The sequence below is a fragment of the Pieris napi genome, chromosome Z, assembly GCF_905475465.1.
Source record: "Pieris napi chromosome Z, ilPieNapi1.2, whole genome shotgun sequence".
NCBI classification, from domain to species: Eukaryota; Metazoa; Arthropoda; class Insecta; order Lepidoptera; family Pieridae; genus Pieris; species Pieris napi.
In genome coordinates this window covers 12,310,175-12,334,009 of record NC_062259.1, presented here as the reverse complement: position 1 = coordinate 12,334,009, position 23,835 = coordinate 12,310,175, and the positions used below count along the sequence as shown (strand labels likewise).

The 23,835-nt window shown below is 32.7% G+C and overlaps 1 protein-coding gene across 3 annotated transcripts; it reads right to left on the bottom strand.

The window, feature by feature from the left end:
* Positions 1–1,798: 1,798 nt before the first annotated feature.
* On the bottom strand, positions 1,799–21,352 carry LOC125062821 (nuclear receptor subfamily 2 group C member 2-like). 3 transcript variants are annotated; one of them, XM_047668993.1, is made up of 8 exons: positions 21,249–21,352; positions 12,725–12,846; positions 11,555–11,670; positions 7,489–7,866; positions 6,771–6,893; positions 4,601–4,948; positions 3,962–4,108; positions 1,799–3,326 (listed from the first exon to the last, which is right to left on the bottom strand). In XM_047668993.1, the coding sequence occupies exons 2-8, from the start codon at positions 12,838–12,840 to the stop codon at positions 3,100–3,102; spliced, it is 1,455 nt and encodes a 484-aa protein (XP_047524949.1). In that variant the 5' UTR covers positions 12,841–12,846; positions 21,249–21,352; the 3' UTR covers positions 1,799–3,099. The 3 variants fall into 3 exon arrangements, with proteins under 3 accessions (XP_047524949.1, XP_047524951.1, XP_047524950.1); XM_047668995.1 differs by having other exon boundaries at positions 4,601–4,945; XM_047668994.1 differs by lacking the exon at positions 21,249–21,352 and adding an exon at positions 18,503–18,559.
* Between the last annotated feature and the right edge of the window lie 2,483 nt (positions 21,353–23,835).

Below are 23,835 nucleotides of genomic sequence, written 5' to 3'. Positions count from 1 at the left end.
CTTTTAGTATTATTGATGTTTTAATAATATGTTATGTCGGCATTTTTCTTATTATAAATAGTTATGTGATATGGGGTGTAGTTATTATTGTATGCGACTTGATATTTTGGATTTTTATATACACTTTTGTTTTAGCTGCGGTAAATGGTTTTAGGCGAAGTATTCATACAATTAGAATTTTAATAAAGTAATATTTTCAGTTTTTAGTTTTACTCCACATGTATTTTTAACCCTCGACGCAAAAGGGGGTTGACCTATGTATAGCACAGTAGGAGACACGGGTGAACCGATTTAAAAAAAGAAAAAAGAAAAAAACGTTTATTTGATCAAAGCATTAAAATAAATACAAATTCAGCTTTAAGTTGCTTTCACCAGCAACACTGATATTCAGTGGACTATCTATATACTATCTAAAATTATACTATAGGAGTGACAGCTACATCCACTCCACAATACAGTCATCAATTTAAATAAAAAAATATATATTAAAAAACAATACAAACAAACATAGAACATAAAATTAGATACATTGCAACTAAATTCCCCACCCCGACTAACATTCCAAAATATATCTTTTACATTTTATTTTGAAAGACGTCTTGGATGTCGCGGATTGGAGGTCGCAGGTTGAGCATTAAGTGTTTAGTTGCATTGTAACTAAAACTACCACGAAAGGACTGTATTTAAGAAACAATAAGTTTATTTATCCTTTTGTATACGCTGGTCTTGTGTCGCCTGCCCATTTATGCTTATAGGAATGCTGGTAAACGATATCGTATAAGACCGCTATGTCCATGAAACGCTATTCATTAAAACATGTAAATTAAAGATGAGCGAGACTTCCATGTGACAGCCCTGCGATTCTGTAACTCACTTCACGAACTCACACAGCGGTTTTCGCATCGGCGGTCTCTCTCAAATCAGTCGTGAAGCAGTCATTTTATGATTTGGCATTCTGATAAACAATAAAGTACAAGCTCCCACCTTTTCAGAATGCCAAATCATAAAATGACTGCTTCACGACTGATTTGAGATTTTAATATTTATTTAAATAAATTCTAAACATTTTTTATTCAACATATTCTTAAGAATCTTGCTACAAGTGCGCATGTGCAATAGTTACTACTTTGACTCGTTCGGTTGTTTACGAATTCTTACGAATTGACTCGAACAACTACCCGAAGTGGGATGGTCGGGTTGGAGTAGGGAATAGATTATAAGAGGTTGTAACACATGCGCACTGGCAATTCCCTTGTTCAAGTTTGAAGTTATAGAGTTTACGTAAAATCAGTGAATTGAAACAAGTCTATGTTGGAGTGTTTAATTTCCTACCCTAAGTACTAGATCAACTAGCCCTACACATTGTAGGCGCGTTTAATTAAGTTACTAATAACTAGAACAATTATCCAGATTTATTTCAAGCCTAAAGTCAACGTGGTCAACAGACCAAGGATTCAACCATGTTGGGTATTAGACACATGGTCACACATTTCGGCAAATAATGATTTATGAAAGGAAAATGATTTCCTAAATTCTACGTATATAGTAGAGGAATATCTCGGGCATTTTAGGCCTATTTTTGAGTTTTCCTTTTCAGTATATGGAGATCTATTGAAGAACTATTTTTCAACTATCTTTTCAGTACTTGGCGATTAAAAAGTGTGGCGGAGAGTTTATTGCCAGTTCTTCTCTTCCGTTCTACGCTCTTGATTTGAGAACTGGCAGTAAATGTAAAATTTGGTAGTTTTGAATTTAAATGTTGTCTTTTAGTGGAATCATAAATGAAACGAGATTTTTTGAAGTATTTATATTTGACATTCAACAGTGTTCAAAAGACATCGTTATGCGTAACACAGAAGGCAAAAGATCTACAAACAGATGGACCGATTAAGTGGAACGTCGTCCTCAAAACTGTACACTGTAACAAGAGAGGCGCGGGACGAGAAACAGATAGTTCCCTCCAGATGTTTCCTTGCTGACCACGACGAGAAGACGTGAGCTACTGACAGAAGAAAGAGATATTGTTCGTGTAGTACTGTATTATTATAAACCCTAATATATTTTTGCATAAGGAAACGTATACCATTCATTCTCATTGGTCAATATATAACATCAAGACCCTTTAATATATGGGAAATTTAAAAATTACTTTGCGCGTACCTATATTTATTTTGCCTTAACATGATGCGTTATGTTATTAAGCTAACATTCTTTATAGGCCGTGAGATAGTGACACAAAATAGTGGATCATTATATATAATAACGCCCACGCGATTGGGCCGCCGGTAACAGCGCTATGACCCTCATTTTTCTTTTTTTCATTGCGTAAGACTCCTGAAGAACCGCCATACTGGTACAAATGACCCACTATTTTGTGTCACTATCTCCCGGCCTATTAATGAAACCTACGAATTCGTTGATATTAGAGGTATATTACAGGCTATTTGACAGTATGGAAAATAAAGTGTTATTTAAAAATTGTTATGGTTAATTACTTGTAAATAATCATAAATTTATCAAAAAAATCCATAAAAATGTTCATTTTATACGTCACATACGTCAAAAAATGTTCACAGATTAATCGAATCGTTACATAACATGTTCGTAAATAATGTTTTTGCCTGTTTTACCCTAAGACTGATTTTGAGATTTTCATCGAAGTATAATAGTGCCCTGAAAAGTTCGTAGGCTAATCAAGGTCGCTAGTATTTTTAATGAAATTATTTTGAATAAATTTTTGGGAAAAAATTTCGTTCACTTGTTATTTAAATAAAATATCGTCTACATCACGGCAATTTACATAAAGATTTTAAATATATTTTATTTAAATAACAATATATATATACATTCTCCTAATTATAAATATACATAAAAATTTGGTTTTTAGCAAATAACCGATGAGCGCACTAATCCTGCAGCCGGATATCGTACTATAATCTGTATTGATTATCATTAAAAATTTAAGAAATTGGCTAATTAACCAACTAATGATATTAAAAGTACCTACACGTTTAAAATAATTTTGATTTTTGCCGTCTCCAGCATATACCTAGTGGTGATCTTAACAAATTCTACACAACATATCAAAACAAAATTGATTCATATTGCTGTATATGTCAAAATGCGAATAAGCACTGTCTTAATATCTCGGCTTGAGGTAGAAGAAAAAAGAAGATAATCTAAGAAGTTCTCGTTCGCAAGTAAACATATATTGGGTAGCAATATCATTAGTTTTCCAAGACGAAAACTGTCTTTGCTTGAACAGTGCTTCTGAAGATGGGTCAGAGCTTGATCCTGAAGAGATTCGGCATTAGGTATAAAGCAATCTGTAAATTAAGACTTGTTAAGATTCAGTGTTAACAAATTCTAAGTTGGTACAGATAGTACATGTAGATAGATAAGTCAGTAATCTTTATATATATAATTCTTCTGTGAGTGTGTATGTCACTGAACTTCTCTCAAACGACTGGACCGATTTTGATGAAATTATTTGTGTGTGTTCAAGGGGATCTGGGAATGGTTTAGATTCACAAATCAGACCGGCAGGTGGCGCTGCAGTCGGTACTTTCATACTTTAATATCCTAATAGCTTGAAATATCATGTAGGACAACGTCTGTGGGGTCCACTAGTAAGTATATAATTCAACGAAATCTTGTTAATTGTATTTATGTTATCAAAAGGTTATGTTGATTTGTGTACGTTTCAGAAACTCAAAAAGTTCTACACCGATTTTAGCGTGATATATAATCCACCTCAAGGATTGTTTTTATCTGTTTTTTTTTAATAATTTTTTTCCACAAGTATTGCAAAATTAAACTTATATGAAATGTTTTCTTTGTTTTGTTTCTCATTTCTCAACCATTCAATCACAATGTGCCACAGCGAAGCATGGCAGGGAACAACTATTTGTATATATGATCTTAAGCGCAATGATACCTGTAGGAAGAATGTAGAAAATACCTGCTCGAAAAAGAAGTGCCGATTTTAGACAATCGTAATCCAGCTTGTCAGGACGGCTTCGCATTATTTTCTTTAACAAAAATGTTATCTTCTTGATTTCGTCTTTAATGTTTGACCTTTTTGCAAGCATTGTTGGTGATATGTGATCTAAAAATATAATATAGTGTTTTGTGTGCATAGTGCGAAATATGACTTAAATTCTTTCTTTTAATTTTATTTATTAACACTTCTTTGCATTACATTATAAAAACTGAACATAATTAAATGAAAAGGAGGGCAACTGGCCTTATCGCTTTCGAGCGATCTCTTTCAGGCAAACACTGTGAGAAAAGAAAAAAAAATGTATTAAATTAGATAAGGTAGGCAAGAGGTGCAAAAATACATATTACATATTAAGAATAAAAACTAAACAGGAACAAAAAACGAACTAAACTAATAAAGGATACATGAAAAATATATTTTAATGTAACAAAAGCGGAGAACAAAATTTAATAAAATTAGTTTCATTATGTTTTTATCTTCAGACAAATTCACTATCAAAGTTTTAAGGGATTGACAAAGGGAGTCTCAATTTGCGCTACATATCATCTCTAAATCTCGATCTGAATGGCCGTCTCCGTTTATCATCTAGTCACTTACCTTCATCAAAAGAGAAGGAATTCTGAGCGGCTGTTAATATAAAAAGCTCTTTCCAATTACTCAGTAGAAGACATGTCTGCTCCTTGAAGGACATTTGTCTGAACGGAGATATACTATGGAGCCATTTGACAGTAGCAACTAAGAGCTCTGCTGCCGGTGCGTACATATCTTCCGTGTTTATATCGAACGAACAAATAGGTCCGTAAGGAGTGAAACTTTTTACTGTACTCTCTGCTTGTCTTACGGTTTTCTCGTATGTGGTTAATTTTTTCTCTGTGTCCAAATTTTGATCGTATTGTCCTTTGTCTTGTCGTTCGAAATTTAGTGCGCTGCTTAGTTGATTTCCTTCTGTTAAAATTCTATAGTCAGTACTATACCGATGAATGACAAATATGTATTATAGTCTAATTTTTAATTTTGTAGAATTCTGACTGCTATTATTTTTTTGGCTTTAACCTTTGTGACTGGGCACATTTTTCAATTTACAATTTACAATACTAGTCTGAACATCTGAGTATAAAATACTTACATTTTATTTGTTAGAGAATATAGTTATTTTATTAAGTTCGGTGCTCACAAATAATAAATATTTAGATTTACCTTTTTGTACGTTAAACATAAGATATTTCTTATGTTTAACCTATAAAAAGTACCATTTATTTTTTATTGCCCTCAATGGGTCAAATTTGTCCCTTTTCGGTGGAGAGCTTTTTTAGTTACAACACTTATGAAATGTCAGAATTCTATGGAATGAAAAATCAGACTATAGGTCAAAGCATTTTTATTAAAAGCTTTAAACAAAGTACTCTTTGTCTCTATCTATCGAAATGTGTTGAAAAGAGACAAATGGGTTATAGCTAATTCGCTGCAGTAAGGATGTATTTTTTACGAATATATCTAATAATTTTAGTGTATTTAAAATTTTAGAGGAAAATTGTAATTAATAATTACAGTTTTCTTCAATTGGACAATTTTCTTCTCGGGTATCATACAATAAGTAAATTAAATATTGTTGAATTTTCATTAGCACACAGCACGTAAATCAATGAAAATTATTTTTACAATTAAATGCGTTTAATTAATATAATGTAAAGATAATAATTAATATGTTTCACACCTTGTTGTGTTCGACATATAACTGAATAAATTATGAAATTATTGCACATTAGCTTAAAACAGAAATTCGCATCAGTATAGCAATCACATTCGCAATTATTATATATTATCTTACTTGTAGAAATATTTCGGAATAAAATATAAACTATAATTGTTTAAGTACATAGTATGTTTAAGTTTTTTTATCAAATAATTTTACGACATATTTACAATTGTATTACTAATTAAAATACACATATAAACAATGCCGGTTTTATAGGTTCCCAAATTATTATCGAAATAAAATGGAGAAAAAAAAATCTGTCGAGTTTTCAATATATAATTTGAAGCCAAGAGAGTGTGCTGTTAGAACTTAGAGCAGTGTTGGCCTAGTGACTTTAGCGTGCAGATCTCATTTTTGAGGTCGTAGGTTTGATCCCCGGCTATCACCAATGGACTTTTTCGGTGCGCATTTAACATTCGCTCGAACGGTGAAAGAAAACATCGCGAGGAAACCAGCTGGCCTTTGACCCAAAAAGACGACGGCGTGTGTCAGGCACAGGAGGCTGATCACTTGCCTATTAGTTTGCCAAATTATCTTGAAACAAATATAGAAATCTGAGGCCCACTCCTAAAAAAGGTTGTAGGGCCACTGGTTTATATATTTTTATTGTGAAAGCCCGGGCTGCATAATAAACTGTTGATGTAGGAAAAATCTTTGTCAAAGATGTCATGTGGAACATGGTGTAATGATTGCAGCTCCTTACAAACGTTGCGTAAAACAAAAAACTTGGCGATTAAAAAGAGTGGCGGAGAGTTTATTGCCATATCTTCCGTTCTACGTCCTTGATTTGAGAACTGGCAGTAAATGTAAAATTAGAAGCATTTAATGTATGTTAATTTTTTTGACGTTCATAAGTGTATTTTGTGTTACGTACATGAATAAATGATATTTTACATTTGAAATTTTTATAAATATCCCTAATTAGACAACAGGTCTGAAATGGGGCCGTATACTTTGTTTTAATTAACACAATAAGAATTCCTTCGATTAAATATCAAACGAAGAACATACCCGAAATAGGATTTTCTTCATTCATTCTTGCTTCCTCTGAACTTGACACTTCATCTTCTTTGATTTTTTCTGTATTCAAATCAGTTTTATCGGGTCTGTGGTAAAATGTCCCCAGCGCTGCTTCTAAATTAATTAATGTATAAACAGAATTACAATAATGTTTTTTTTCATATCTAACGAAATAAAAAAGCTCATGCGTGGTGATATTCAAAGTAAAAAAATATTGATGTTGACTTACGAGAGTTACACTTAGCTTTTTTTATATCATGGAGCAAACTGGCAGGAGGCTCATCTGATGTTAAGCGATACGACCACACTTTTGGAAAGGCAAGTGCGTTTCCGGCCTTTATAAATCACAACACTCAATGTAACCTTAAGTAATATCACGTCGCTTGGCTTAGATTGGTAACGCGTCCGAAGTCTACGGACACGACCAGCTGTCGTTTTTCAAAAACTCTTTTAATATATAAATATAGACAAAACATAAACAATTTATACGAATATTTCATATATTTAGTTAACTTAGTTAGTTATACTTAGTTAACTAATTTTAAACGCCCATTAGGACACCAGAAAGATGGCGGAATAAATATTTTTGTGTCCGATACTTCATTCATCACGGAAGCTAATAATATCATGTTGTTACCGAATTAATCAAAACGCAAAATATTATTACTCCAAAGTTTTACACTTATTATTATACCGTACAAATACTCACTCTGCATTGATTCCAAAGTGTGTAGACTTTCCGTCATAGCAGGAGGATAGAAAATATTGTTCGATAAGTATTCGGGATGTGGAATGGAGTAGTGGAAGGACCCTGGGAATAACGGTAACTTAAAAGGATGTACAGGTGTCAATGGAGGCGTGACATGTGAAGTTAGAGGCATATCCGAGAGTCCGTCAAGTTTCGAGAAATCTTGGAATGAACCTACTAATTGCATTCGCTGTTCGGGTAGCATGTAAGGAAAATGGGTGTAAGGTGAAACGAGAGGGGAATTCGGGAATGGTAGTTGCGAGAAACTGTAGCCGAGTTTTTGCAGTGCCAGTTGCTGTTGATCGCTTATGGGCCTCGGAGCTCTTTCATGTTGGACAGCTGAAATCAAATGAAATGCTCCCTATCTTTATCAAAAATGGTGTCCTGTGGTCAGTCTTGGGTAGACATTTTTGCGCTGTTTAATTATCTGTTAGTGAAGAAAATTTTCTGCCGTTTCAGCCCGAAGCTATTATACAAGACAAGGCGGATACAAATAAAAATGTATTAGGAATTAATTTTGTTTAAGCTATAGCAAACTATTACATCAATGCTATTATTTGTACCATTTATCTCAACTATCACAGAACGTATAAAAAAAGGGTGCGTGTACTTATGTACGCGCGTAAGAAGTTATACTTCTTTGGCATTATTAAAATAGTTTTTGATTTCATGCAAATAATTAATTACAATTAAATAATCAAAGACTGGAAAAGGAGTCATTATAGTCAATAAAGTTCAGTTTACATTTTACATGAAGAGGTGTAACATAAAGTCTATTATTATTCGAATGTTGTTTTTAAATTATGTTCAATGCCGTAGCATCTTCCGTGGGCAACTTCATTCTGTTAATTTTGTGTCACGGTGCGCGCGCATCGTAAAATTTCACTCTCATCAATTTTTTTATAACGTGCCTAGAGAAGTATAACTTCAAAAATAAAAATCATTTGCATTTCGATTTCTGTATCTGTCATTTGTCAATCTAGAAGCCTCTTTGGCAAGTAGGTACCTGACACACGCCGTTGACTTTTTAGGTCTAAGCCAACGCAGTTTCCTCACGATGTTTCAAGGGGTGTACATCCCAAAAAAAAAATTATTTCGATATATGTATTTTTTTTAAATATACAACATATAACAGCAACCGCTAATTTTCACTCCTCTACGATCAATCCCTGATGTACAAATGTCAAAATGTATAGACATAGACTCTACTATTTATGGTAAGTTCCCTCTGAAAAACAGAACAGTTTCCCGCCTAATGGAATACCACTCAGGCGTCAGATGCAGCCATGTTTATTTTCTTGCCAATTGATTGTGACGCGCGAAATGCGAGCTTCTCTAAGATCGAAATACACGTTTAATTGTGTGATGTGAACAAATATTTATTTCATTTATTTATTTTTGTAGGGCAACACATAAAACAATATTGAAACGTTAGCTATGATTAAGATAATGGCCGCGGACTTACCCCTTTATACGTAGACACTGAATCACTATAATTGCACTCTTTTAACAATAGTACTATTTCTTACTATCATATTGCGTTTAAGCTGTCATAAAGAGAGACAGACTTTAGTTAAAACGGTACAATTAGACTTATTAAGTTTTTATAAATAAGGGTCAGGCATGAACTGAACGTAAAATCGGGCAGCTACTACAATAGAAAAGTCACTACACATCTATATATATAAAAGAAAGTCGTGTTTGTTACAACACTTATAACTCGAGAACGGCTGGACCGATTGCCATGGTTTTTGATTTGTTGGATTTGTTTCCGTCCCGAATAGCAGAATAAGCAATAAAATATAGGATAAGTTATCGAATAACAATAAATAAATAAATAAATTTTACGAATGCAAAAACCATATGGTGCCATCTGTTGACAAAACTACGCATCATTTTACGTCGAATTCGTGTCAGTTCAAGAAATTCCGATCTTGAGGTGAATGAGGAGATGCATAACCATGCTTTGATCCTGATCAAAAGATGTTGGATATCAGAAAGTGCTTAACATGCAGTATCGCCATATTGACGCTAGAGAGAAGATGCTTAATGTGTAAAACTGCCATTCTTCTTTCGCAATGGCAAGCAATAAAACATTTCTGTATTTGCAAAAGAGTTGTATTAATGTAATACTTAACATTAATGAAATCCTAAAATAAGTTAAATTAAAGTAACAACGATATTATAAGGTTGTAGGGCGGAACGAAGTTAGCCAGGTCAGCTAGTTTATCATAAATCAAAAGCTCATTGGAAGGATTTAGAAGTAAACCGACTATACATCATACAAATGCATGTTGCATATATGAGCGACTTTCACACCAGCCTCTAAGACCTTCGGGGCGGTCATTTAGTAGACTTCTCGAGAGTCATGCATTTAGGACCTGAACCTTCTCTACTCCACAATCGTTTTGGTAGAATACTTTAGAAGTTAGATGTATAGATAATAGTTTCGATGGTACAAATACAATAATATAATATTGTCCTATAGCTTAAGCAAAATATAATTATAAAAAAGATGATTTGTAAACCGCCTACTTGTCGTATGGCGCAAATTGCGTAGAGCCCGTTATTCCTGGTTAAATATATGAATGAGCGCTTCGGGCTGAAAATTTTCTTGACTTGAAGAAATAACGATACAGCACGAAAATGTGTATACCTAAGATCGATTATGAAGGCGCAGGACTTCATTTTGATATTTAGACATTGCACGAAATATATACATTTATATATTATATTTAAAAACCCAGCGTCAAGAATCAATTTCAAATCAACACCATCACAAAATTGAAGTCCTCAAACGAGATTATGAGCACGATTTCCCTACAAACCACTAGATGTCTTTATATACAGATATATATAAAAAGTGTTTTCATAAAGTCAAAGATCGGTGGAACGATGTATGCTTTACAAAATAAAGAATACAGATTTAAGAAAAACATCTAAGGTAGAAGATGTTACAATAAAGTAAATAAACGAAAGTGGAAATGGGCGGGGCAAGAGAAACAGAAAAGTGGAGCAAAAAGTAATAAACTGGTGTCCAAGGTATAGGGAACGAAAAAGAAGAAGAAGACAGCTTAGAAGGTGGTTAGACCAAATTAAAGAAACAGCAGGTGGTACATGGCTGAGAGTCAAAAAAGGGCACCCAGATTTCTAACAGAAAATTGAAATATAAAAATGTTTAAAAGTATAAGTATCTGAATTAAAAGGCTATTATTAAACAAAAGTAAAAAGGTATAGTTTTCACACAGTTAAAAGCGAAGAAAATGTAAATAGAATTAATATATGTCATTTTTCTAGTACCGGCGTGTGAACTACAGGCTGGCTCTGATAGTAGGGTAAACGCCCCTGATTTTTTCTCGCCTTGTGTACCGCAAATACTTGAGCATCTAATGGAAAAGACATGCTGAGGAACCCTGAATAAATACTTTATTACAACAAGTGCTCGGTCGTGTACATTCAATTTCTGCGTGATTTTATTTTGCGATCATTACACCTAAATGGAGAGTGTGGGAGTGTGAACATAGGCGTCTCTGACACTGCGATCAAACAATATCATTTATAATTAGGGTACTAGTTTCGCTAATTATATAAATCAACCAACCATAGTAAGATTTGTGACTGAACATTGTACACAAAAAAACCTATCCTAATGAAAACTGGCCAAAGGAGGAAGACAAATAAAATGATAGGAAGATGATGTGTGAAGAGCAGCTGGTCCTATGTGGATACGTAAAGCTGTTTAAGCTCTTAGAGGAGGCCTATGTCCAAGTAAGTTAACTCATTGCTGATTAATTATAAGTGTTATTTTTTTTATTTTTTAGTGTTAATTTATTAGTACTTCACATTTTTATGTTCTAGTATAAGTAATTACAGCAATCAAAGCTTTGATTATTATTAATGAAAACTGGACTGCGAAAATCTTATGGAAAATTTAAATCTTCAGGAAAATATATAATAACATCTTGACTCAGTATTAACACTAATATCTTAACTTATCAATAGCAACATAATGTGTTAACATGCTTACCATCTTTCTTCATATTCACGCGGAGACATTTTGCGAAGCGACACGCTTGGCATTGATTTCTTCGATTGACGTCCACCACACATTGGCCGTTTTCTTTGCAAACGTAGTCTAAATTTCTACAACGACGACGATTTCCTTTCATTAATAGAATCAGGTCGCTCGCTAATATAACGCAATCCAAAGCTAAATCTCATATATCACAAACTCTACAATCACAATAAAAATAGGCTTCGCCGTTTCGTTACTGCAATAACTATTGTATTGGGGTGGTCTTGGAAACGTTTTACATTGAAAATTCCTTAAAAAAAATTAAACCTAAAAAGTACCTTGTATTATCAAGACTGTAATAATTTTGGCGGAATTATTTTTTCTTCTTAAAAGATATCGTCGCGAGGCGCTTCTTACGCTACGGCCTTGGCTAGGGAAACGCTACGCCCTTGCTACGTCGTACTTAAACTTTCTATTATATATGTTTATGTCTCAAAAATAATGTTAAAACACAAAGTAGGTAACTACTTCTAAAGTGCAAATTCAATTTCCAAAATACTATCTACAAATCACATTATGTCTTGGCCTAGACATCTTTAATGATTCACTTGTTCTGACTAAGACAGATCCAGTTGAATTATATGAAATATTTACAAGGGACGTGAAACTAAAATAATGTTATATAATTGTTTTACAATTTCTGTAGTATTAAAAAATACTTTAATTCATCAATATCAAAATTCAATAATCCTTCTCACCAACTACTGGATATTTCCGTCCACTCATTTTAAAAACCTGTTTTTTATATCCAACTTAACTTATAGGAGAAGAATTAAATGTAAGTTAATTAAGTACGTAAAAATTATATTTTAGTATTACGATCTCACATCGTAGTATCTTTTGTGGCACAAATTAGAAAGCTTTTAAATAAAATTAATTTCATTATAAGTATTCCTACAGATAATTTAAATAACAATATCCATGTTATACGTATTAAACCCAGAAGACAAATTTAAAAACAGAGGAAAGAAAGAATGTAAAGAAAACATTACAAAATTTTTCACCGTAGGTATACGCATATCAATAACCATTCAAACAAAAGATGCCACAGATGCATTTGGAAAATATAATGTGCTAAATAAATATAAGTCAAATCTACAGTTATTTTTGAACTTCACTCACCGTCGTATGCTTCGTTTGAAGAACCCTCTGCAGCCATCACAGGAAGGAACGCCGTAGTGTTTGCCTGAAGCCTTATCTCCACAAACACGGCAAAATATCTCTGGTTTTGACTCCATTGCCAGCTATAAAATATTGATTTTGAATCCCCCTTGTATATAAGAGTGGTCCTATTTATTTTAATAGATACTTAAGATACTTAAAACTGAATATTATTAAATCAGTCAATAACGTGTGATTTGAGGTTACTAATATTATTTTTGATCACGTCTAAAAAAACTGCTTATTACAGGTAACAATAGTATTTATTAGGTAATGCTGCCAATATTTAAGGTACACTGCCACGGGGACCATTTTAAATTTGTTTTAATTTTCTATTTATTTGTCATTATTACTATGTAGGTGAAGAATATTGTAAATAATGGGCATTTAATTGTTAGAAATAAATTGATTATAATATTCATTTAATATATATACATATTTATCATTATATTAATCGTCAAAATATTAAAGAATAATTCAACATAATTTGTATATTACCGTAGAGTATTGAAAATGCGTAAACTTTTTCAACAATGGTTCAATCAATTTGCAATAACTTTGAAAGGAATTTGTTGCGTCATCTCGAAAGAATATTAGTAATCAATTGATAAAATTCAAATAAGGGATGTCATAATGTCACCTTCGAAGGGGTTTGGATGAGTTTTTGATAGATTTTGTTACCGCATCGTTGGCATCGACAGCTGCGGTTTTAAAATATCATTTGCCGCTACATTACCTTAGTATATAAAGTAGAAAATGTTCGCCTAACTTCATCTATCTTCTATATATATATAATGAAAATGGTCTTCGTTTGAGGCTCAATCACGCCTAAACCACGTCGTATTGACATGAAACTACCACCATTCGATGCGAAATTTTTCCTAGATGGTTTATGGCTATTTATTTATTAAATTCCTTCATTTTTTTTATTGCTGTTTTACTTTTATGAAAATTTATCCATACGGACTTCACCGCGGAAACATTCGGGGAGGCTTCCTAGAACCTCTAAACGTCAACATCTGTTAAAAACTCGATTTTCGAAATATTTCAATTTTCTTAGCGGGAAGTTAAAATGAAGAATAATAAAAATATGAAAAAAAAAAAAAAATAATGAAACATAAAATTTATTTTAATTCGTCCAGCAAAGCGGGCGCGAAACGGCTAGTGAGATTATAAAGAACATGTATCTATCAACTTGGTCTAGGGTCTGAGATGGTGGGATTATGACTGACAACCTTAATAAAATCCATCGGATTATCAACCGGGTCAGGTCCAGCCTCAACTAACACAGACTCTGTCCCAGACTTTGCGTGCTTTAAAACGAGCTCTAACTAGTGTTTGAAACGGTCATAATGTATAATATATTAAGTAGGTACTAGTTTATGTAATATTTCTTTTATTCTCTTGTGTTATCGTGTAGTCTGGACGGTATTTCGTGGTTTGTTGGGGAATGTTCACTGAATGCTGATAGGTGCAAAGATATAATGTAATAAATTTGCATTATAATGAAGAAGTTATACAAAGATTTGTCACGAGTCAAAAACCCTACCACGATGTTCAGACAGGTTGCTTTTCGTCAACATTATATCAATACATATGGTATTATAAAGCCTCTATGAACGGCAGTAAAAATTAATATAACCCAGAAATTTAATGGTTTTTTACACATACAAAAATTCTCAGGCTAGTCATATTAGTATATAATAAAATATATGGTCAAAAGCTATACTTTTGTAACAGTTAATTAGATTCATACAAAAACAAAAACAGCTCAATCAGGCCATATTTTCGGTGTATAAACTGTCATATAAGTGCTCATAATTTGACCTCATGTCAAATTTGTGGGGGACGACAAATTAAAATCAACTTTATGGGTTAGTAATACAGTCTGTTATTGAATGTGGTGGGAAGTAAATTATGAACAAGTGCTACATTTCCCACGCGGCTCGTGCCGGGTTTGACTTTATTGTTAAATTATGACTGAAGATGATGACGGAATATTGATAACCATATTGGGCCCTCGGTTCTTTGTTTATAGCATTACGTTAAAGAAAATAAATATACATATAATATGAAACTATTTATTTACAATGAGCAGTGTTGGCCTAGTGGCTTCAGCGTGCGACTCTCATCCCTGAGGTCGTAGGCTCGATCCCCGGCTGTGCACCTATGGACTTTCTTTCTATGTGCGCATTTAACATTCGCTCGAACGGTTAAGGAAAACATCGTGAGGAAACCGGCTTGCCTTAGAACCAAAAAGTCGACGGCGTGTGTCAGGCACAGAAGGCTGATCATCTACTTGCCTATTAGATGCCAAATGATCATGAAACAGATACAGAAATCTGAGGTCCAGACCCAAAAAGGTTGTAGCGCCATTGATTTATTTTTTTATTATTATGTATTTACAACATACAAATATACTAATAATATACAGTAGTTATGACAGTATTTACAATATTTTTAACCTACCCAGAAAAAATAATAATAATAATAAAAAATAGAAAGTTAACTAATTTAAAAAGTTTTGTCTCGGTGGCAGTGTGTGTTAATACTGGCAGCATTTCCTCGTTAAATTGTTATACTTATACATTGAGCGAGGAAATCACCAGCTCGGGGTCACCGGTACTATCTACCAAGCGCCAGCGCTAATGCTGGTGCACTTGAACCACACGGCCCAAAAGTCTCTACTTCAAAGGGATAGTGAAAGTTGCAGGAAAGACTCTTATAATTGAGCCGTTTATTATTTTCCGTATGCTCTGCGGCCGCCCCAGCATTTTTGCTTATCCGAGGAAGGTGAGACGGTTGTGTCCAGCATCCCATACCAAAGCCCATCCCATACTCCAAGAGATCAAAGATATCCAGCCGCTTCCATCGTCTCTAGCGAATAAATTTTTTTTTAGTTATCGTCTCTCTCTCTTCAGTCTGATTTCTGAGTGTTGGGGTCAGCAAGGAAGCATCTGGAGCGGACTATCTTATTCCACCAGTTTTTATCCAGCGCCTCTAAGTTACAGTGTACAGGTTTGAGGATGATGAGTCTTTACTTGATCCGTCCACCTGGTTGGTGAACGGCCACATTATCTTTGGCCTCTTGTGGTACCAACCACGATCAGTTTCTCCAAGTTCTCATCGCCTCTGCGCATTTTGTTTATACATTAAATGATTTAAGTAAATATATCTAAAAATCATGAAGTTAAAGACCTCAGTACTTATGAAGATTGGTGAACGGCCACATTATCTTTGGCCTCTTGTGGTACCAACCACGATCAGTTTCTCCAAGTTCTCATCGCCTCTCCGCATTTTGTTTATACATTAAATGATTTAGGTTAATAATCAAGCATTTAAAGAACTCAGTGCTAAATGAAGAGATCTTTTTAAATAATTTAGATACATTTATACTATACTTAAAATTGATTTTTCGCTTCAAGAGAAAAGCCGAATAAGCACCAATGCATATCTTTTATCGGGAACCAAATTAGATCCTCCGAGTCCACATTAATTCAAAAGTGGTTAGGCACAGGAGTCACGTGTACATGATCATTAAACCTGCTTTATAAGTGCAAACAATTTAACATAATACAGAACTTTGCGTCGCACGTGCTGAACAAATAGCGGGGAAACATTTTGTGTAGGGTTGGCTAATATTTTAGAATTTTTAACTGTTCGATATTATATCCTAAGGCTCACTTAACTACGATGTGTAGTAGTTAAATATTGGTACCTACATTCTAGGGCTACAATCACTGCGTGATACCCTAAAAATATACGTTTCACTTCAAAAAATAAAATAAAATAGTATTTATCTAATTATTTAGAATTTATATTACTTTATTAATATATTAAAAATACATAAATAACAGAAAAGCAATAAAATATATTATTAAAAGCAAGGTTCCGAAGATACTGTAATAAAATTTTATAATGAGATAATTTATTTTATATTGCATATTAAGATTTTTGTATTATATATGTATTTGTGTGTTGGAAATAAATATTCATAAATAATAAATAAACATGTATATCATTGACACCTGACAACCCTATTCACGTATGATGACAATGTTTTTGATTTAAATCAATTAGGGTTGATCTGACACCATACCATTAAAATTCATTATTAAAATGCATTATAATATAAACATGTCTACTATATTTGTATTTGGCTAGCTTAGTTCACCACAGCATCTATTTGATTCCCGCCGAAGTCATTTCAGTTTAGTATGCACAGACAACCGAACTTTTTAAAACAGAACTGGACTTTCGAAATGTCCAAGTTCGGTCTAGAGCTCGAGATTGGCATGAGGATATTCCGGGATGGGCTTTTCGACATGTCGCTCGAGCACAGATAGAAAATTCTATCACTGAATTGTCAAGTATGACAGTAAGATGAATAGCACCACAGGTCCATGCCAACGGGCTCCGACTCACCCATAAATATCATGAAGATATTTCAGGAGTAGTTGTCGCGCTGGAGTGGCCTGCCTGATAGTCTTTTATGCTATGTCAAGAACTACTATGACACGTAGTTCAGGACATAACCTATTCAACCAAGGTTTAAACGCACCTAATTGTGAACGGCTTACAAAAGTAGTCCAAGTTATAATCGATCCATTATGTCAGTGAAATGTCAAATGACCACATGTTTTGACATCGTGCCTAGCGTGACTCGAGCACAATTATACCGTATGGCAAAGAAACGGCGATTATATATAAATGATAAATGACGTGTGATTGCTGTTATGAACCTCCAAATACTTTAATTATTGGTTATGACCTGACTTCGAAAACAATACAAAATGCACTAAAAATAATACAAATACAAAATCATATAACACTCTTCTGACATTGACGTCATATAATAATTAAAATTAATCGCTAAGTCGAGTCGAGTTTAAAGGCGGAAACATACTACTAAAACGCGACGCGACGTGTCGTGTCGACACCCGATGTCCATCGTGCACATTACCAACACGCGACACCACGACACGCTTGCAAATTCAAAAGTCATTTAGCTGATTTATTCCCCGCGCAATGTGCCAGCAAGTTTTTACCAATTTGAGGTTCAGATTCGAGGAATGTTTGCAGCGCAATGGTGCACACCTGGATGATGTTATTTTTAAGAAATAAATTTCCCAGATGTCTATTTTAATTGAAATAAAAAATTTTGTGTATTGTATTTAGTTTTTTTTTTATTTTTTTTTCAAATTCGCAAATCTTTCTGGCCAACCCTGTATTTTTCTAATAAACTGAATTGATTAGCAGGTTATTTGTATTAACTAACAACATCCTAACTCCCTGTTTTTGTCCTTGTATTGAGGTAATCTCATGTCATATAAAACAGAATATTGTTTCACCAACTCAATTAATTGTTCGTCGTTCATTTCGCCAAATAAATCCAAAAATATCTAAGTATATAAATTGACATTCGTGTCAAAAACTCGAAAGCATTGACGCATGACGTCATCATCACAACATCCACAACACGCCGATCCAAATCGATTGGATGTTACAGCGTGTGATCACATGACGTGTTGTCTATGTGCATCTGACCATATTAAATATATGGGATTGATAAGTACTGACATGCGTCGGATGGCGTGGTGTGGCGTCGCGTTTTGGTAGTATGTTTCCGCCTTAAAACTCCAGAATGGCTGAACTGATTTGGCTTATTTTGATTTGAAATATTTGATAGAAGTTATGGGAAGGTTTAAACAGTAAGAATTAAATGTACAATTAACTTACTAAAGATTTATGTTGGAGCTTGGTAGATAGTACAGGTGGTGGCTGGTGCTTTCCTCGAATAAGTAACAGCGAATAAGTATCGCAATACAGCGAGAAAATGCTGCCAGCGTTAAAGGCCGAAGGGACCAAAGTTTTTAAATTTGTTTGAATTTTCTTTTTATTATTATATACGTTAAGAAAATTGTAAATACTGTATATTTGATTATGTTTTAATAAATAATTAAACTTTCTGATACAGCAGCAAAACATTTTTTTACAAATAACTAAGGTTTGACAACATTTTACAGAAAATAAGTATGGTCAAAATAAATAAAATAAGTTTTAAATAATTATCTCTTTCTTTTGATAAGTTATTTGTAATTTATTAAAGATTTGATTAAATATAATTTTTCTATTGCAGTTTTGAAATATTTGTAATTCTTCACAATTCTTCTTATTACCATTTCCTTTATAAGGGAAATAATATATATATCAAATAGCCAATTGAAGGAATGTACATTATTTTTCTAGCAGGCTGACATTAATATATGATTTGATTTTCTTTTATTACTAGATAATATATGATTTTATAAACCAACGACGTAAATATTTATATACTTAATATACCTACTAACTCTAACTGGATTGACAGAATAATCCGGAATGATTTAACATTTGTTTTAATTCATTAATTTGTTCATTTGTTGTACATTTATATAGCTTTATATATATTTTAATTAGTTTTATTTTTTATTTCGTTGAAGGCAGTGCGCAGTCCTTTAGATTGCTGTGGGGACACAATATTATATACAGCTTATGATATTGATTAATATCATTTTATCTATTGAATTATTTAATCAAAAGTAAAACAAAATCACTATATACAAAATAATGTATACCCATTATAGACTACCACGCAATAACCAAAAACAATCTAAAAATTTCAAATCTAATTCGAATTTAGAAACATAGGGGTTAGATATACTTATTAATAAATTATGGATACTAAGACGGGGGTTTTAAAGCTCCCGTATGTAATTATAGTTAGCGCCGAAGCAAATAACAGAGTATAGGTACATTCCTTATATCGGCAATCATTTATAATCCATTATATAATGCCATTTTCAGCCATTATTGAACTGCAGTTTATAAATGATCTGAAAATTTTTGCTTGTTTATTTGTTATAGATGAAAATGTATATTCTCCAAAACAATATATTAGTTTCAATTTTAAGCCAACGAAGATGAATAATTTTCTAATGTTAGGAAAATCTATATTTATACAAAAATGAATCCCTATTTCCCTTGGTCATGGCATCATGCGTGAACGGCTGGACAAATTCTTTTTTTTTGTCTCTGTTATCATCAGGAGAATCTTATTAAAGAAATTTAAGAAAATTGCGCGGAAAAGTAGAAAATTTAAGAATACTTAACCACCTAGTAATACTGACATTTCTTACGATAGCAATTTTTTTTCAGTGCATAGTGCTTTCGCAGTTCAAACTTTTTTTATGCAACCTTATGGCGACATAACATCGACAGAATGCGTGCTGCAAATATCGTCAAAAAGGATGTAAGAAAAATGAATATCGTTTAAAACAAATGCTTCGATCGGAGTATTATATTTATAAAATACAAATAAAATAATTACCTACATAATTTATGATTTCTATCAGAAAATTAATTTTTTAGTTCAGAGCTATCACGCCTAATATTAAAAGTTCAATTTATGCAGTTTTGGTAAGTTTGTTATAGTTATAAAGAAGAATAAAATAGTTTTATTGAATTTACAGATGTACGGAAAAATAAACAAAGAATGTTGTATATCATAAAGCATTAGAATAAACACTTTGTTTCTGAAATTATGTTTTAGTTAATTATACCAATTAGAAATCAATATTCATAGTTAAGGCAGGACAACGTCTATCGGGTCCGCTAGTTTTATAAAAAGCTAAAATTCCTATTAGGTATCAAATATTCTTCCGATTCCCTTAAAATCGTACACGACGGTGTAACCGTAACCATAATCTTCAAATTTATGGCCCTGCGGTGTTTATTAAGCCGGGTAAATAGGTAGAAATCACTATGAGCTAACACCGGTGAATATTGTTTGAATGTCCCAGAAAAAACAGCCCGTTATCTAACCAGCGAATGAAGCCATGTTTCGTCCAGATATAAATCGAGCCAAAAATCGTTCAATATGTAACAAACTTCAACAGTAAAATTTTCTGTCTCCTTTGGTTTTGGGCGTCAAAAAATTAAGATAACATTTTTATTATTATTGACGTACATTTGAACGCGTTAAATTTAAATTAGGACCGAACGGATCCCCGAGGCAGGCTGAGGAGTATAATATCTTATGGTTATTTGTACATTAACAGAAATATCAGATTATTGTTAAAAATGCTGCAAACAATATTATAAAATTACATATATATATATATAAGCCTGCGAGCCGAACCGACGCGGACGAGTTTTCGGTTGTAAAATTTAGCACTCTGCATTTAAGTATAAAAACTGATTAATTTATTCTAATAGCCAAAGTATTAAATGCTGCGGCGCACGGTTTGATTTTTAATTTAAACGGCAAAACTTTTGTATTTGTTATATCACAGTTGCACGGCTCTTTTTTATTGTCGTAAATACGTATTTTTATATTCATTCATGTTTAATTATTATATATTTTATGGGTAGTTGAAATCTGTTTAAGCAAGCTCATTTTTTACAATTTATTTTTAATTGAAGTGAACAAAATAATAGCACTCACCTTGCTCGGCGACGTCTCACTTTACTATCACGTCCGGTTTTAAGCAGGGCGGGTTAAGATCAGGGTAGCGATGCTAGGGGCGGTTCGATTTCTAACACAGAACTCTCATTGGCCGCTTTTAGTAGGCGTTTTACTAGAATGTGACGATTGACTTTCGACTCGTACATAAATCTTTCAACTTTCGTAAGTGATTGCGTAAGTGAACAAGACTTCGATTTAAGGAGCTTTCAATGCTATGATGCGTTTACACTAATGGAAAACTTAATAAGAACATATACTCTATGAGAATATCTAGGTCAAAAGACTTCTCTATCGGTAAGTTTTCAGTATTATGCTAACAGCTGTTTTATTACCTCACTAAAAGCCTTAATTATTTATTGTGTAAACATTGTGATAATTAATAAATTTAATATGTTATCTAATGATTACCTGCACAACAAATACTTGGAATCTAATCCATTCTATAAAATAGGGAATTAGGAATATTTGTAATAGATAAGAACGAAATTATAGACATTGAAGGCTTGTATGTGATAAATGGTCTAATCTACGGAGAGTATGAATTCTATTTTTATTAACTCGCAAGGTAACTATTTCTACTCGTTTACTCATCGGTTAAGAAAGGGATTATTTTTAAGTCGTGGCTACTAACAGATACGGTAATGGAAAACAAGTACAGGTTGATTACCTAACAATAAAATAAATCTATGGGTTGTAATATTACGAAAGCTTTAAATTCGTTAAATTGTTAAATATATTCAGGCGGCAAACAAAACTGAAAGAACGGGTCTCACAAGGAATTGCGTCGCGGCTCGTTTTGTAAACAAAAATATTACCGATGTAGCCGGGGCGTATTTCGCGAGACGTGTGATGTGAAGTTTAGATATAGAAAAAGTCCCTGGACACAAATGTATTAGGGGCTTGGGATTTATAAAAAAAAAAGATGTTATTAAAAAAAAACAGGGCATAATAACAAAACATCCAAATTAATCCGTTCTAGAATTTAGCAAAATAATTATTTGGTAAGAGTATGTATTTAATTTTGTAATCAAAAAGAACTTCAGTTTTGAAGGCGCAGAATCTACTTTCATAATTAATAGATATTTTAATCAAATAAATATCTGTTACACACTCAATACTCATAGTTAGACAATGCATTATTTGTCTTTTGCTGTAAAGAAATTATTAAATAAAGTATGGGTTTAGATGTAAAAAAAAAATGTTACGAAAGCTTATTAAATGCCTATCTAGAACTTGTATGTATTTTTTAAGTTCAGTACTGGGACAATATCAAACTTTTAATTAAATACATATTAATAAAACAAAACCAGCGGTGCTATATTCCTTGGTTTTGAGCTCAGATTTCCATGTGTCCAATTGGGTAATCAGATTCTGTGCCTGACACATGCTTGCAGAATAAACTGCTACACTATATTGAATGCATTAAATTTAAAAGATATGTATTAACTAAAAATGTGTTTTTTTTTAAGTTGTCCCCTTACGTTATATTATAGGAGCGCTTAAAATTCAAGAATAAAACCACAATAAAATTAATACAAATCTACGAATTCTATTATTTATTAATTACAAAATGGTTATCAGTTTAACGTATATGTAAGTGATGTTTCAGTATGCTATACGTATATTTAAGCTGCCAAGCATGAAGAAATATATGTATGTTTGTTCAAAACTTGTAAATATTCTAACATATCATTACATATATAATTCATATATCCGCATTTATGGATAGGTAAAATCTAAATATTTTAATTTCACTATTAGTTGGCAGGCATTTGAATTGGATTCTATAAGTCTGGATTAAGGATATAAAATAAAACAACAATTTCATTGGAACCTATTTATTACCGATTCCCATTTTTATAAAACAGAATGTACTAACTTATGTATTATACGATGTGCATTAAATGCGTATGACGTAACCGCGATATAAATATATTAACAACTTTAATAAATAAAAAACCTAGACAAATAACATTATTCAAACTAATTTGTGCCTTTATTAACACTATACAGAACAACAGGGAGAAGTTAAGGCTGATGTAAACGGGTATCTGTCAATATTTCACTCCTTTGAGTGATATTCAGCTAACTTCATACCAAATTTGGTAGTCTGAAGTTAGTAATTAATAATATTGCAGTCTGTGATACGAGCAACATTGATCTGACGTACCAATATCTGTGTGTGTATATATATATATCTACATATATGTATATACTTCTACATTTATGTGTACATGTATATGAATGCACATGTGTGGTCTATATGTATATACATCGACATATATGTATATACATCCTACATATATCTATATAAATCTACACATGTGTAGACTAGACTACACATGCAACTATCCATTGTATAATATATGTAAGGTAGGCTTTGATAAAAAAGCTGCTTTTGCCAAATGTCTCATTCTTATAAATTTTAAGACAAAGTCGTGGGTTCGTATCACACAGGCAAACTTAAACTTGACTGATGATCTTTTTAAATGGAATTTTGTGATTCAGGAAGTATTACTTACCTTTGTAACAAAAAACTCATTTTTCCATACTTTTAATCGTTATA